Source organism: Phlebotomus papatasi, chromosome 3, assembly GCF_024763615.1.
Source record: "Phlebotomus papatasi isolate M1 chromosome 3, Ppap_2.1, whole genome shotgun sequence".
Taxonomy (NCBI): Eukaryota; Metazoa; Arthropoda; class Insecta; order Diptera; family Psychodidae; genus Phlebotomus; species Phlebotomus papatasi.
This window is the reverse complement of record NC_077224.1, coordinates 9,890,358-9,905,256: the sequence shown is the minus strand read 5'-3', so window position 1 is coordinate 9,905,256 and position 14,899 is coordinate 9,890,358. Positions and strand designations below refer to the sequence as shown.

Below are 14,899 nucleotides of genomic sequence, written 5' to 3'. Positions count from 1 at the left end.
TCGACTTAAATCGAAGTAGTGTATTGTATGAGATATTTTATTTTTCCCTTATTAATGGCACTTCCAATTTACGTAATTCAGAAGTGAAATTCACGTACATAACCGAAACGATTTTTGGTCAAGTCAGTTACCTCGTACAACGCACCATTTTCGCCCTAGCCGAGATACTTTTCTTTCATTTCAACCAGATTAAACTTTACATGTTTAGGCATGTTAATTTGGCTTCTGAATTATTTAAACTAGAAATACACTGCCAACTTGAACAAGTGTTTAAACCGAAACAGCTGATAAGATAAATTCGTCTTCGTACGGGTTTTACTTATATTACGAATTTACCTCATCTCTTTTGAATTTATATTGATTGAATATAAATTTTATGGGTTTTGATCTTGATCTTGATTTCATAATCGCAGCAAATTATTTATTGGCTTTTTTTTTACAAAATTATACAAAGCTAATCTTAAAATTGAAGGCCTACAACGTAACCTAAGCAATAATTTTTAATTGTTCTTCAAATAATTTCGTACTAGAAATATTTGAGGTTAATTATTATGTTCTATTTTGATTTTAAATGTCGTCTTCCAGATTTCAAATAAGCAAATCGTTGAGTGGAATCGGTAGAAAATGGCCAGGGGCATTGAGACGTGTGTGATGATTGTCCAGGCCCAGACTCCGAAGAAACTCAGATGGGTAGGTCTAAAAGAAGCTCGATTTTTGACTAAAGTATTGAGGAACCACATGGCCATGTTGGCTACCAGGAGGAAGGTAACGATCTCCCGACCGGGCTTTGTTCTATTCTGCTGGGCACCTTTGCATCTTCTCCACCAAGCATTTAGGATAAAAATGGTTTGTAGGCTGGTCTCAACTAAACAGAGTGCTTCTGCAATGAGTCCTTCGAGGCCTCCTTCACCAGATTCCTCTGCCATGGCGAAGAAGTTCCCAATGATGCTGAAGATTACGTAGATGTAGACTCCGCTCTGTGCCAGGAGGAGTAGTGTACAATCCAGACCAATTCCGCTGTGTTCCTGCTTCTTCGAGTACTTGAGATCTCGCATCCGAAGAAAAGCAAAGACCACAGCTGACCCTGTGACTACGTACAGAATAATTTCAGAGATGGTCACCTCGAGGATGGCCATTGCCTTGTAGGGATGCTGCTGTTCAGTCAATACAAAGTACATAATCAGGCAGATGATGGTTAGCACAATGATTAAAATTCCCCCAAACATCCCCCGATGAGCCCTGGCACAGTCCACAGAGAAGTGATGGGCATTTTCTGGGGTTTGGGGCTTTCGGGAATTTCGTCGGCTTCGATTGATGTCCGATTGGGATTTAATTTTCTTCCACATCTCAAATAGAATCACAGCACAAATCAGGGAGTACTCAATGGTGCAGGGAAAGAGGAATGGCGAGGCATTCTGTACCAGGCTCCCCATGATGTTTGTTCGGCGACACTCCACCACAATCTCCCATGAGGTGGCACGCTTCATCAGATGATGAGGTAACGTGACATTTTGCGGGAAAATGTTGTCCGTGGATGCCTGGTGAAGGTGCTTGTGAACTATGTGGACAATTTCGTGCTTTGTCTCCTCAATGAGCACATACAGCCACTCGCACAGATTTGTCGCCACCATGTGCATTAGCCCAAAGCGAGCAATTACTTTGTGACGTCCCATCTCGAATTCCTTCGTATTAAGGAAGATGAACTGCATCTGGACAATTGAGAGGATCATCCTCGTAGCCGGTGTTAAAGCTATCAAGACATTCTGGCATTTTGATTCACCTGCAGAAGAAGAGCAGGAAAAGAAATTATTTTTGTTAAAATAAACTCAAAATATGATAAAAATAATTGTAGGTGAGGTTGGGGCAGTTCATATAATGATGACTTTAGAAAACATTATTAGGTTAATACAGTAATATTTAAAAATGGGCTTTTTATTTCTACACCGTCAAAATGCAAGCGCAATGAACAGGATATAAAGAGCTGTAAAAAAGCTGTATGGATCTGCCTCACTGTTCTCTAATCAATTACCTTAATCAATTAAGTAATTAATTCAGTTTTTGGATCTTATAGTTTAATTCAAATTTTTATTGTGATAATAATTGCACAACCTAAAGTAATAAAAATTTAGAAAACAGTTTTTTAATAAAAATATATTTTTATAAAAGAGTATTGTTTCTTAAGGGTATCTAGTTGAACGCCCAAAATCTTTTTACGAATTTTTGTAATACTGCTATTGAACTAATCAATATGACATTGTCAGGAGATTATTTTGGGTTCCGGTCCAAATCCTAAAAGCCAAAAACACAAATGCCAAAATAGCGGAAGGTCAAAATCGCAAACGACAAAGTTCGCAAAGACAAAATACCGAAGAGGTCGTGATTCCGAATGGGTCATAATCCTGAAAGGGCCAAATTCGGAAAAGTTAAAATTTCGAACTCTTAAAACCATCTCATAGCTCAGAGGTGTGCAAGAAACCGTTGAAACCAGTTGAAACCGAATTAACGTCAAAATAAGTTTGTATAGTACCGTCGTTGCGGGTGACTTTGCACGTTTTTTCGCTGTTTTTCAACTTTACCCTCTAAAAGTGGATAGATAAAGTGAAGGGAGGGGGGTTTTTGAGTAAAATTATTTGTATTCAGTTATTAATGAATGGATTTTGTGCCACTAGCATTAATTTTATAAAATTTTACTATGTTTAAAAAAATCAAGAAAAAAGGCTTGCACTTGGGATAAGGTGCGGGTGACTTTGCACTTTTTAATAAATACTAAAAAATCAACAATTTCTGATAATAAACGACAATGAAGATCTTCATATCTAAGGGTAAGATGCACGAGATCTACAAGATGACGTGGTCGCCATCTTTATTTGACGTTTCTGTCCGCCATTTTGAATAACTGTCAAACCCTAAAACTGGTCCGATTGGGTTGAAATTTTAGTATGTTGTAGCTGATGTCAAGGCCTTTTCAAAACGTATCTATGTTCTAGTCTACGTCAAGTATTTACCTTGATACAGAGGCTCAAAGTTTAAAAATTTGAAATATTCATATTTTGGCAATCTTTATTTTCTAATCCTGAATTTTAAAACCTAAACGAAATGTCTCATTAACCATTAGAAATGGTTGAGGCTTTTATTTTATATATTTATTTACTCTTACATAATTAAAAAAAATAAATGAAAAGTGCATTTACTTATTTTTTTTTATTTTTTCATCTTTGCAAAAGTTTTTCAGATCTTTAAATAATATGCAGTTATAAAAAATACATGACTTTTCTTTTTGTTTGTTATTTAGATCTCATCGCCTAACGATAATACTGCCTTTTTTGTGATGGTCTCCATAAAAGAAGCTCTCCGTAGTTCTGTATTAATGAAAATGTCAAAATTTTGAACTTAGAGCCCCAGTACCCAGACAATCGCTTGACCTAGGTCGGATTTTATATATGTTCTGAAAAGGTCTTGACATCAGCCAGAACATACTAAAATTTCAGCTCAATCGGATAAGTTTTTTGTTTTGACAGTTATTCAAAATGGCGGACAGAATCGTCAAATCAAGATGGCGACCACACCATCTTGTAGATCTCGGTCATTTTATATTAAGTTATAAAAAAATTGGATAATTTTTGGCCAAATACTTCTATAATAAAGCTTAAGAAAGTCCATTATATGCAATATTATAATATAAATCATGCGTTCTTAGGAAGACTATAGTGAAAAAAAGGAATTTACTAAAAATAATGAACAAAATCGAAGTGGATTATTCTAGCCAGATAAATTTAGAATAGATTTGGGCAATTTACTTCTCTGAAATCGATTTTGGAATTGCATCTTCAGATAACTTTTTCGCGAAGTCGTTTTTTGACAAAATACCTATACTAGGATTTCATTGACTATTACTGAAACTACAAGAATCCTTTTAAGGATCATTGTACCTTACTTGGTACTTAACATATCCCTATATACTTTGACATGGTAGACCGGATCGGCGAAGACTATCAATAAGTGCTAGAATTATTCAAACTCTCACGAACAACAGAGTGCAAAGTCACCCCCCGAGTGCAAAGTCACCCGCAACGACGGTAGCGTTTTGACCATTGACGTACATGCTTCATTTGACGTTAATTCGGTTTCAACGGTTTCTTGCACATCTCTGTCATAGCTACGTGCACGATTTCACCTGCGCTTGCTGGTGACAAATGGACATTTTCTGTGTTTTGGGAAATTTTCCACACATTATGTTCCGTATAATTTCGTTCCTTTCAGGTTTATGACCTTTTCGGAACATTGGTTATTCGAGATTGCGACTCATTCGGGATTTTTGCGTTAGGGTTTTTAACTTTAAGATTTTGTCTTTTTGGAATTTTGGGCTTTTTTGAATCTTGGTTTTCGTGATTTTGACTGTCTCCGGTAAAAACAAATGTGTTTTCGTTCGCACTGCTTGAAAAAATCAAAAGAGAGGTCCTGGCCGCCACCCTACCATATGGCTTTCCACCGTGAAAAAGGACATGAGGTCGGAAGATCTCGATGATGAGACGACCCAGAATCGCACTGCCTGGCAAAGATGTACAAGGAGTGCCAATCCCACTTCGTGCTTCAAAAATTTGTCAGTTTTGGACACTTAAAAATATTTTCAGCAATAGATTTTATATCCTACAATATTCTTAAAATATTGCTACATTATTGAAATGAAAAAAAGTTAACTAAAAATATTTCAGGTAGATATAACCCCTTAATTTTAAGTCACTCTAGTGTGACTATTACTATATTACCCACAAAAATCTACAAAGATTATAAGAAAGTGCAAGGATAAGGCAATTGGGCATCCGGTAGATGAAGATGTACAGCGGGCTGTACATTTATCAATTTTGTTTTCATTTGCAAAAAAAAGTAAAAAAAAGGCAATTAAGGAAAAAAAGGAATTTCGATATATAAAGTTGTTCTGGGTTTAACAACCCTTTAAGGACGAGAGGGTCAAAAATCGAGCGTAAGAATAAATCACTTTTTCTGACTTTTTAGGGTAAAACACAACTTTGGATGACCATAGGAAAAATTTCATTTTTTGGGTCACCGGTGACCCAATCGTCCTTAAAGGGTTAAATCTTGTTTAAGTGATATTAGGCTGTACATAAGTTCTTTTATCGTAATTTTAATTGTTCTTAAAACTAGGTTATTCTAAATTCTGAGATTCTGATTTATATGGAAGGTAAAGGAATCGTCTTTATTATTTATTTTAACAGAATTACACAAAAATGATCTTGTAGGAAATATCCAGTTCGAACTTCGAATTATCCCTATGTAATAGTTCAGGTGTGCATAATTTTCTCTCTTTAAAAGTTCACAAAACGGTTTGTATAAATAAATGAAAGAATTATTAAATCCAGTCGGTTCTGTAGCACTACTCAAATGTTCTACCCTAGACAGCACCTTATATTCTGTTTCGTTTTCTGTAAATAATGTTTAATACCTCTAATTTTTATTGCTTAAAGCAATAATAATTGTTATCTTCTGAAATATGTGTTTTACATTTTTGGTGCTTGATTGTAATTCTTTTGAAAAACTAATAAACTTTTTTTTTCAAGAAATATTATTATTTAAAGTGAAGTATCTACAATTTCTCTCAACATGGGAAGGTTTTAAGATTAACACAAAGAGGGTTACCATTTAGAGCTAAGAGTAAATAGGGCAAAGTGCCCATGCTTTGTACTATTCCAAGCTTCGTAACGACTAAATTTTCCTATGTTTCTGAATACAGTAGAGCCCCGCTATAGGCCATATTTGCTTCCAGATTTGACACTTGGGTCGCACTATAGTCGATGTCATTTTTTAAAATTATCAACGACTTTTAGTATTGAAATTGCTCGACGGCTTCCACTTTCTTTGCGATTGTGGTACTTGTCCTCGCTCTCTTCATTATGGATCACAATTATCACAACGAAATAATAAAGTTTGTTAATAAAATAATTATTATAACATTGCATATCGGGTACTAAAAAACATAACCTAACTTAAAATCAGTGTTTTGAAATCAACGGTCGGTAAATTGTGGACTATAGAGCGATGGCCTATAGCGGGGCTCTACTGTAAATGTGATTCCGCAATATATTTTAAAAACAGTACACTTTCCCCTAATGATTTCTTTTTAAAATAATAAAGAAATATTATTAATTATTTATTATTTATTATTTATTTATTTATTTATTTATTATTAATATAATTTATTTTAAGTTTTTTTCTTATCTGTATAATAAATTTAAAGACTATAACTTTCAAAAGTGTGTTTTTTGAATAGGTTTTTAGACACTTTCTGGGAAAACTATGGGTTATTGTTGATTTTACAATTTTGGAAAAAAAATAAACTTATACTTAAAATATTTTGTTTTCATTAAAAAATTGTTTTTTTTTTAACTAGGTGCATTAAATGTCCATAACAGCAGTATAATATTTTAAAATTTTCGACATTTTAGCAAACTAAAGTACTTACTATAATAAGTTATAATTTATCAATTAAGATGATTTTTATCAAAAATATTGTAGTATTTTGATCATAAATTTGTATATTAAAAATTTTTGTTCAATTTACTCTACGCCCGATTTTGTTAATAAGTAAAGTAGTTTTTACGTCCCATTGAGATTTAAAGCAATTGTTTAAGAAATTGAGCGAAAATGTTGTTTAACCCTTTAAGGACGATTGAAACACCGGTGTCCCATAAAGAAAATAATTTTTCCTGACTACCTAAAGTTATTTTTTTCTTGTATTTATATGTAATTGCAAAGTAGAAGGTTGAAGGAATCTAGGATATTTTTTGCAAGTCTCCACCTATTTACTATATGATAAATATTTAAGCTAAAATATGACGAATTTTTAAATTCTCATATTGAAAATTAATTTTAATTATATTTTATACTTCCAGTTTTTTTTAAGCAAAACCGTTTTGGAAAAGGAAACTATAATACTCAAACATAAAATTTTTCATCAGAGTGAAAATTATCAGTCATTGGTATCGTCAGAAAAATTACTTAAATTTTTGGGCTATTTTTGTCCCTATCGTTCATAGAGACAAAAAATATACCAAATATAACTGTATTTGCTTTTCGAAGTTTAGAAGTAAGACGTTTTACAAGTTCTGTTTATCGGTTTCATTTTTATTGCTGATTTTCGGTCAGCGAAAACTGTCTCGTCGTTAAAGGGTTAATATGGCTAAGGCTTTTCGTCAAGAGCTTGAGGATTGCAAATTGAAGACCGCAGCGCCATTTGTGGTAAACAACAGTGCCCTCACGCGGAGGAAAGTATTGTGAGTGCGTATGTGAAAATGAAGATCTTCAGCTTTAAAAACTGTCTAGGAAATTATAGTTGGGAAAAATGAATAAACTAAACTGATATTTATTGTTGATAAAACGGATTATAGTGAATTTTATGAATTTTGCTATCTCTGAACTGAATAGTTATGGTCATTTCTGATTAATGTCTTGAGTTCTATTAATATTTTAACCTTCATTGCGTTACGAGACTTTTAGTAGTTTTCCAAGATAGTTATTGTCAAATGCTTATTAACTTGAATATTCTAGTTTAAATCAACAGGTGAGAAATATTTTGGCATTTTACCCTTAAGTTCAAAGTACTGTCCAAATTCAAGACCAGAGTACACCATACTCCCAATTCCAAAGGCCACAGCTCCAACTCTGAGATAAAAGCTCCCATATCTCATGAGTTTTTCTTGCTTGAACGCCAATCTATTGAGACTTTCTCCAGTCTTTTCATCTGCAAACCCAAAGAAATGCATCAGTTTCCAGAAGAAATTGCTCTAAGTGAGACTTGGAAAGTTTTTTAAGAACCCTCCGGACTTACGATATGTGTTGAGAAGGGTGAAGAGGGTGCGTGATCTCACGTGAGCGACATACATGTAGGCCACAAATGCCACACTGACTAGGTAAAGGTAGAGGTAGAAGCCCTGGTAGAATGAGGCTGGTCCACGTACACTCAGAATATCCGTGACGGGCAGTGCGATGCCGAGGACGACAATTAATTTGGCATACAGGGCAGATAGTGCTGTGCTAATTGCGTCCCTATTTAAATAAATTATCACATCATTTTAGATTGGGTTTAATGTGCTGTGGCATGATGGATGGCCCGTGCTGGGCTTTTTTGTTCCCCCTATCACTTGGCCACGTGAATATGAGTTCACAATACTATAATGAAGCTAAATTGAATGAAAATTGTGGTTGGTTGTTTCTAAAGCATTTATGCGTCGATATTTAGTGATATAATTAGCACATACTCTCCAATTCGTCGATTTTTCATGCGAGCTTCGCGAGCCATTGCGCCATTCTGAATGGATACTCCACCATTGTTGAGGGATTGCTTGCTCCCTGTGGCAGTTGGGGAGTTCTGTGATGTCTGGAGGAGGCTGCAAAAGTCCAAAAAAACAAGTGAGTAAGAAACTGACGTTACGTAGAGAATATCATTATGTTTGAATGATCTCATTGAAAAAAAAAAGTTTAGGTATAAACGTATCGCTCCTTTTATATTACAGGGGTATAATAATATTGAAAATTTGTATATTTCTTAAGAAAATAAAAAAAAGAATATTGAAAATTTCATGGTTAAAGTAAAGCTTATGTAATATCAAATATTGTTCTTCGGTTTATCATTAATTCCTTTAAATATAAATATTTTAAAGATATGGATAGGATATATGCTATAATGTATTTTCTCAAAACATAGATCAAACTTAATAATTCTTATTGATACATGTTTGAAATTTAAAATAAAATCAATACAATTTTTTAAAGGCTATTAGATGGGAAAATATTTGGCGATAAATAACTAAATTGATAAATTATGCAACAAATTAATTAACTGATAAATTAATTTATTTATTAATAATTCAGGTTTGAACACTTTCGATTAAAGACTACAAATACCGTTGAAAGATTGAAATATTCAAATTCAAAATTTAACGAATATAGGGGAGGCTGGGGCAAAACTTGTCAAAACGCATATTTAATTCCTTCACGAGCTCTGAGAAAACTTAAACGTTTCATAATGAGCATATTCTTATAAGAAATTTACTGCTCTACGACATTGCAGAAGACTATTTTCCTCTATCTCGAAAGAAATGTGATTTTTGAATCATTTTCTAATGGCTCCGGCACACCTTTTAGATCAGGAAAATTTCATGAAGTCGAAATTCAAATCCCTTTCTTTCTCACATGCTTTGCATATGTCTATCTCATTATCTCGTACTCTTCTTCTTCTTTTAAACATCACATCAAATTTAATTTAGCTCAATCGAATTTGGTATGCGAAAGAATGAGATAGTCATGTGCAAAACATGTGATAAAGAAAGGAATGCGAATTTCGACTTCATGAAATTTTCCTGATCTAAAAGGTGTGCCGGAGCCATAAAAGTCGATTTTGTGGAGATTCTCAAAATAGCTGGGGCAAATTTTGTCAGTCTTCGGATAATTTGTGACGTTTTACTCTCGCAAATGTTAAAAATATCAAATAGACATATTTCTATAGGAAATTTATTCCTCTACAACTTTGTCGAAGATAATTTTTCTTTATCTTAACGAGAAATGTGCTTAAATTGAGCTAATCAGTATTGATATTTTCTGTAAGCCAAATATTCCAAAAATAGGGCTCAAAATTTCATTATTTTTTTATTTACATAATCCTTCCCCGAATCCTTTGAAACTTTGTAAGTAAGCTTCAGTCTCTTTTATTTTAGACAATAGTGAATACTGAAATTTTCGTTTCGACAAATTTTGCCCAGTCTCCCCTACATCATGAATTTTAATACTTGCATCGTTTTAATTTTGGGATTATTCTACTTTAATACAGGGTTAATTAAGAACTTATGCTTTGGTTGAAGGCTTGCGATTTGATAAAATTACGTGGACTGAATTATTCGATTTACTTTACTGCTCATACAGTAGGGTTTCTACACTGAGAGAAATCCGAAAAAGTTAAAATAACATTCCTGAAATGTTATTTTTACTCTACAGTATTGATCCAAAATCTGTGTAAATATTATGCATTTTAGGTGGATTAGGGGTTAAAGTTACCCTTTTTCATGTTAATTTTACCCTTAAAAAGGTGTAAAATTAACATTAAAAAATGTTGATATATTTTTACATCTAAAAAGTGTTAAAGTTATGAGGAAAAAAAGTTAATCGCACCCCCTTTTTTTCTCAGTGTATAGACCTCAGGGTTAGCTGAAGGAAAAAGTTTTATGCAATTATAACCGAATTAATCACAATATTTTTTTACCAACATTATTGCAACAAATCGTCTAACGACTAAAGGCTTCAATACATCGGGTACAACTTTCCTTAAAAAATTGCTTTTCTGAAGGATACTGCCTGCAATGCTGTAGATAAAACTTCAAAATTCTGTCAAAAATTCAGTTTTTGACAGGATTGTTTCCAATGTGTAGATGCCTTAACGACTTAGTGTTAGGATTACAGAGGCCTCAAAATAATTGTAATTTTCGCAAACGAAATATTGCGATTATTTAACGCAGCTAAACTTTTTTTTTAAAGTGATTAGCTAAACAAATACGAACTATATTCAAATTATGTCTTGTTAGTTTCTCTTGGGTATGGGCTATCTAAATATTTACAGTACAATTCGTATTATGTTCCAAAAAATGTGTATACCCTACTTTAAGTTAAGAAAAACCCTCTTTAGAATCTTTTTAACATTTTACCTTGGCCAGTTTGTAAGTTTGGTACTTTTAAAGGACTCATTTGGCGATCAATATATCTTTTAGAACTGATATGTGATCTTTAAGAAACAATTTATCTCATTTTTCGATTTCAGGATTTTGGGATAACATCATGGAAAAATTATCCTTTATCATGTTTTATCCAGTTTACGTGTAATGAATGGGATGATTTTTTGCTTAGAAGAAATACTATAGTAAGGTGGGGTAACTGGATCGTTTTCCGAAGAGTGCTACTCAAACGCTTGTTTTTGGACTGAAGAAATTCTTTTTTACTTCTTCTAAATTCATAGAATTATTCAATGTTTTATTCAGAAACATAATATAAAAAAAAATTATCAAAAATATTAAAGAAAATTTATAAAATAATGATAATACTGAAATAAGTCAGCATGCACTAACTGGGTCACCTTTTCGCTAATTCACTTTTAATTAAACTTTTGGGTTTAAAATCCTTTTTTTCACAAGGAAAAAACAATAAATGTTTTCAATAAACCAGCTGTCATCAGCAAAAATATCACTGATAGAAAATTTTTAGTGAATAACCCAGCTGGCACAAGATTGAAATGAGTCGACTACATTCACTTATTTAATGGATAAAAATATTATTTTTGCTTCTCCTCAAACTCGAATAGTTATATTATGTTACTGTAGCAACTATATTACGGAAATAAAAATAAAAATATTATTTTAAGTGGATTAGTTATAAACGATACAGATAGCGAAGTACCCGGATTAACATAATTAACTGTAGGATGGAGTAAGTACTTTTGACCACTTTAAGGATTCATGTGCTTGTAATTTTTGTAATCTTTATTTAAATAAAATGAAATTTTGTACAAAGATACTTTAAAGCCGTTTCTTCCTAATAATCCAAGAGATTCCCAAAATTTTTTGGATATTTTAGTAAAAAATGTATTTTATGCAACTATGTATGTTTCAGTACTTTTGGCCACTTTGTAAGCCCTTTTGGCCACTAGCTTCTAATAGAATTTTAATAAAATAACAGAAGAAATAGCTTTCGAAAACTTTCACAAATACACAGCATAAGTCCTATTTTTATTTAACACCAATTTTATGTGATTTTATTATAGTATTTTAAACGACTTTTTTGCACATTTTCTATTTGATGTAAAAATCAGTCAAAAGTCACGATTGTTTTTACTGAAATCCGCAAGGTGTTCCACGTGTAAAATGTATGGGAAAATGAATGGCCAGAAGTACTTACACAGCCGAAAAAAGTGAGCTCTTTGAGCCACATCCGATTTTCATTTCATTTGTTAGAAAATCTTATTAAGGATGATATCACAATAAAATTTAGTTAATTAAGAAATGGACTTTCATTGAATAACATCAAATATTTTTATCAAAAATATTAAATAATGCAAAACAATTTCTCTTAACATTAACAAGTTTCTTAAGAATCCCATGTTTTTTTTAGTTTATTGTTTACCTTGACGAGAATTTCTTTCAATAACTTATAATCAATCAAGTCGATACAAAATCAAATATGATTTTCTGATTCGTTAGATTAGAGGTCACGAAATAAGACCCATTTTCCTGTTCCAAATAAACTCATAATTGCCTTATAATGTGATTTTACTTTAGGTGTCCAAAAGTGCTTACATGGCCAAAAGGGCTGACTCTACCCTAAATGTCCTACGATTGAGAGTAGGTACTGTATTGGCACAGTGAATGTGAAAATACTTTTTATCATAAAAAATTATTCTATCATTAAACGGCCTTTCTTCAATTTATTTTGCACTTTTTTTTTCACTAAAAAAGGGTTTGGTGTTAGAATTACACATCTTGAAGAGCTTAGTAGGGTAAGACAGGGTAATTTGGAGTCACGTATAATTTGCAACTTGGAGGGCTCATAACAGTTTTAGATAGCAAAAGGAAAATATAAAGTTGAAGTACACTGTAATGTAAAATCTTGTACTTCTGCGTAGTTTTTATTTTTTCTTTAACCATTTGAAATTTGAAACAGTGAGACAATCTCAAATTTCCAAAATAGACATAGTTCCAAATTACCCCATCTTGACCTGCACTTGAGAGAAGTCCGAAAAAGTCAAAATAACATTCCGGAAATGTTAATTTTACCCTGCAGTATTGATCCGAAATCGGTGTAAATATTACCCATTTTAGGTGTATTATGGGTTAAAGTTGCCCTTATTTCACGTTGATTTTACTCTTAAAAGGTGTAAAATTAACATTAAAAAATGTTGATATATTTTTACATCGAAAAAGTGTTAAAGTTACACACAGAAAAATGGAAAATTCTTAAACAGAAACACCCAGGGATTTAATTTCAAATCCCATCGAATGAATGCCAATGCCCTAATTCTAAATCCTTGAAAATTTAGTTTTAGTTGCAATTTGGAACTCCGTAGACATTTTTCATTTTCCAGCTAATGCAGAACTTAAGTTCCCGATCTCTTAATTTGAAAGAGCTAGGGATTCTAGCTCATTTCTTTCGCTCAGAGCTTCTAAACTTAAGCGCCTCGGGGATTCACGTCCAATTTAAGTTCCCAGGATCTTATATATTCTTAAATTTAGAGTCAAAATTTTTCTGTGTGTATGACGAACTTAACTCAACTTTTTTCTCAGTGTGTGAGGGTAAAAAATACGCAAGAAATCAAATAAGGGTTAACTATTCCAACTTACTCCAGAAATAGTCTTCTGTGAGCGACCATGGCCGTTGAGTTTCGTCTCAGGGCAGCCAAAACTGCTGATGGTCGTCTGGAGAAGGCCACCATTTCCTGCAGAGTGGCATTTTCTCCAGTCATCCTGCGACTTCCAGGCTGGGAATAGGACACGAGACTCTGATGGTCAGGAAGTAGCGGTGGAGCTGGAGGCTGAATTGTTGCTGGGTTTGCTGATGGTGCTAAGAGCACCGCAGCTTCCCCTGTTCTCATCTGATCAGCTCTCATTGGAAGCGATTCACTAATTTCGTTTTGATTTTTTTTTCGCAAAATTTTCAATACAATACCAAATTAATAAAACTACAAGCCAATTAATCCAGTGAAATTCTATCTCTTTTGCAATTTTTCTTTTTGAAAACTTGGGGATGTTTTCTTTTTTTTTTCTCTTACTTCTTGTACCTGTGCGTTTCTTCAACAACTGTATCCATTCAATAAATGTTTTTCTAATGCTTTTTTTCTGTCTTCACAAACGAAACTCCACTAAAATTCACTTGAAAATGAAAGTGAATATTATTTTTTACTTGTGCAAAATCTTCGAAAAATTCTTAGAAATAATTTTCCAGTCAGGTTCTCTCGGCTGTTTTGAGGTAACTAAAGTGAATTTATGAGATTCTAGTTTGGGTAACAGACCAGAATCCTCCAAGAGACTGTGGTAATGTGCTAATTTGCTGAGAATTAGCACAAATTTTTTAGTGATTCTTGGCGTCAATTGGATCAATTTTAATGTCTATTTGATGATCAAAGATCAGAATGGGTCAAAATATCTCGTGGATATTTGAATGAAGCGTTATATACTCACAAGGTGGTCACCTGAAATACTTTTGGCTTTGCTCTCCTACGCAAAATTTTATCCAATTCATCCCTGTTATGTGTGATTTTAATACATATTTTCTCTGTCAATATAGCAAAAGTATAAAGGTGTGATGGTGAATTTTAACAGATTATACAAGTGATTTCAATTTGCAGAGGAAAAAAAAAACTTGTGCAAATATATTTATGTGTTAGCAGAGAAAATATCAAAAAAAAAAAATAACGCAGTATAGTCACTAATATCACCATCAAATATGTCAATCAATTAACAGAGAACCAAAAATAAAATATTCTTTTGCAGAGTGGAAATGATTTCTATAAAAAGAACATTTTCATAGAGTGTCAATTGAAGAATAATTTCCCAGTATTATATGGAGATAAACAATATATAATATATAGAGAATTTTTTTTATATAAAACTTGCTAAATTTTCTTCGATATATTTCCCATTTAGTGCTCTTTGAAAGCTATTTATTTTGCCTGTTTAATTAGCATTTTCTATTTATTAAGCGCGTGATATTCAATGATCCAGTTAGAACCAAGTTTAACCCGATTCTGTTTTTTTGGGATTAGTCAGCAGATTTTGTAGACATTCTATTTCATATTCCAAACTTTAATTTGTTTACTCCGACTAAATACACTTGATTTACAAACAGAAAT

General features: G+C 32.7%; 1 protein-coding gene across 1 annotated transcript; it reads right to left on the bottom strand.

Moving 5' to 3' along the window:
• Window positions 1-372: 372 nt before the first annotated feature.
• LOC129806645 (proton channel OtopLc-like) lies at window positions 373-14,439 on the bottom strand. Its single transcript, XM_055855378.1, has 6 exons — window positions 13,820-14,439; window positions 13,392-13,670; window positions 8,274-8,402; window positions 7,844-8,061; window positions 7,601-7,756; window positions 373-1,780 (listed from the first exon to the last, which is right to left on the bottom strand). Exons 1-6 carry the CDS (start codon window positions 13,855-13,857, stop codon window positions 543-545), a joined length of 2,058 nt encoding a protein of 685 aa, XP_055711353.1. The 5' UTR covers window positions 13,858-14,439; the 3' UTR covers window positions 373-542.
• Window positions 14,440-14,899: the final 460 nt, after the last annotated feature.

Bases quoted from the DNA above. Each gene is read 5' to 3' on its own strand.
- LOC129806645 (XM_055855378.1), bottom strand. From the start codon at position 13,857: ATGGATACAGTTGTTGAAGAAACGCACAGGTACAAGAA. The intron at 8,062-8,273 runs GTATGTGCTAAT...TTATTTAAATAG, and splicing joins AAAAATCGACGAATTGGAGA to GGACGCAATTAGCACAGCAC. The intron at 7,757-7,843 runs GTAAGTCCGGAG...TTGGGTTTGCAG, and splicing joins CACCCTTCTCAACACATATC to ATGAAAAGACTGGAGAAAGT.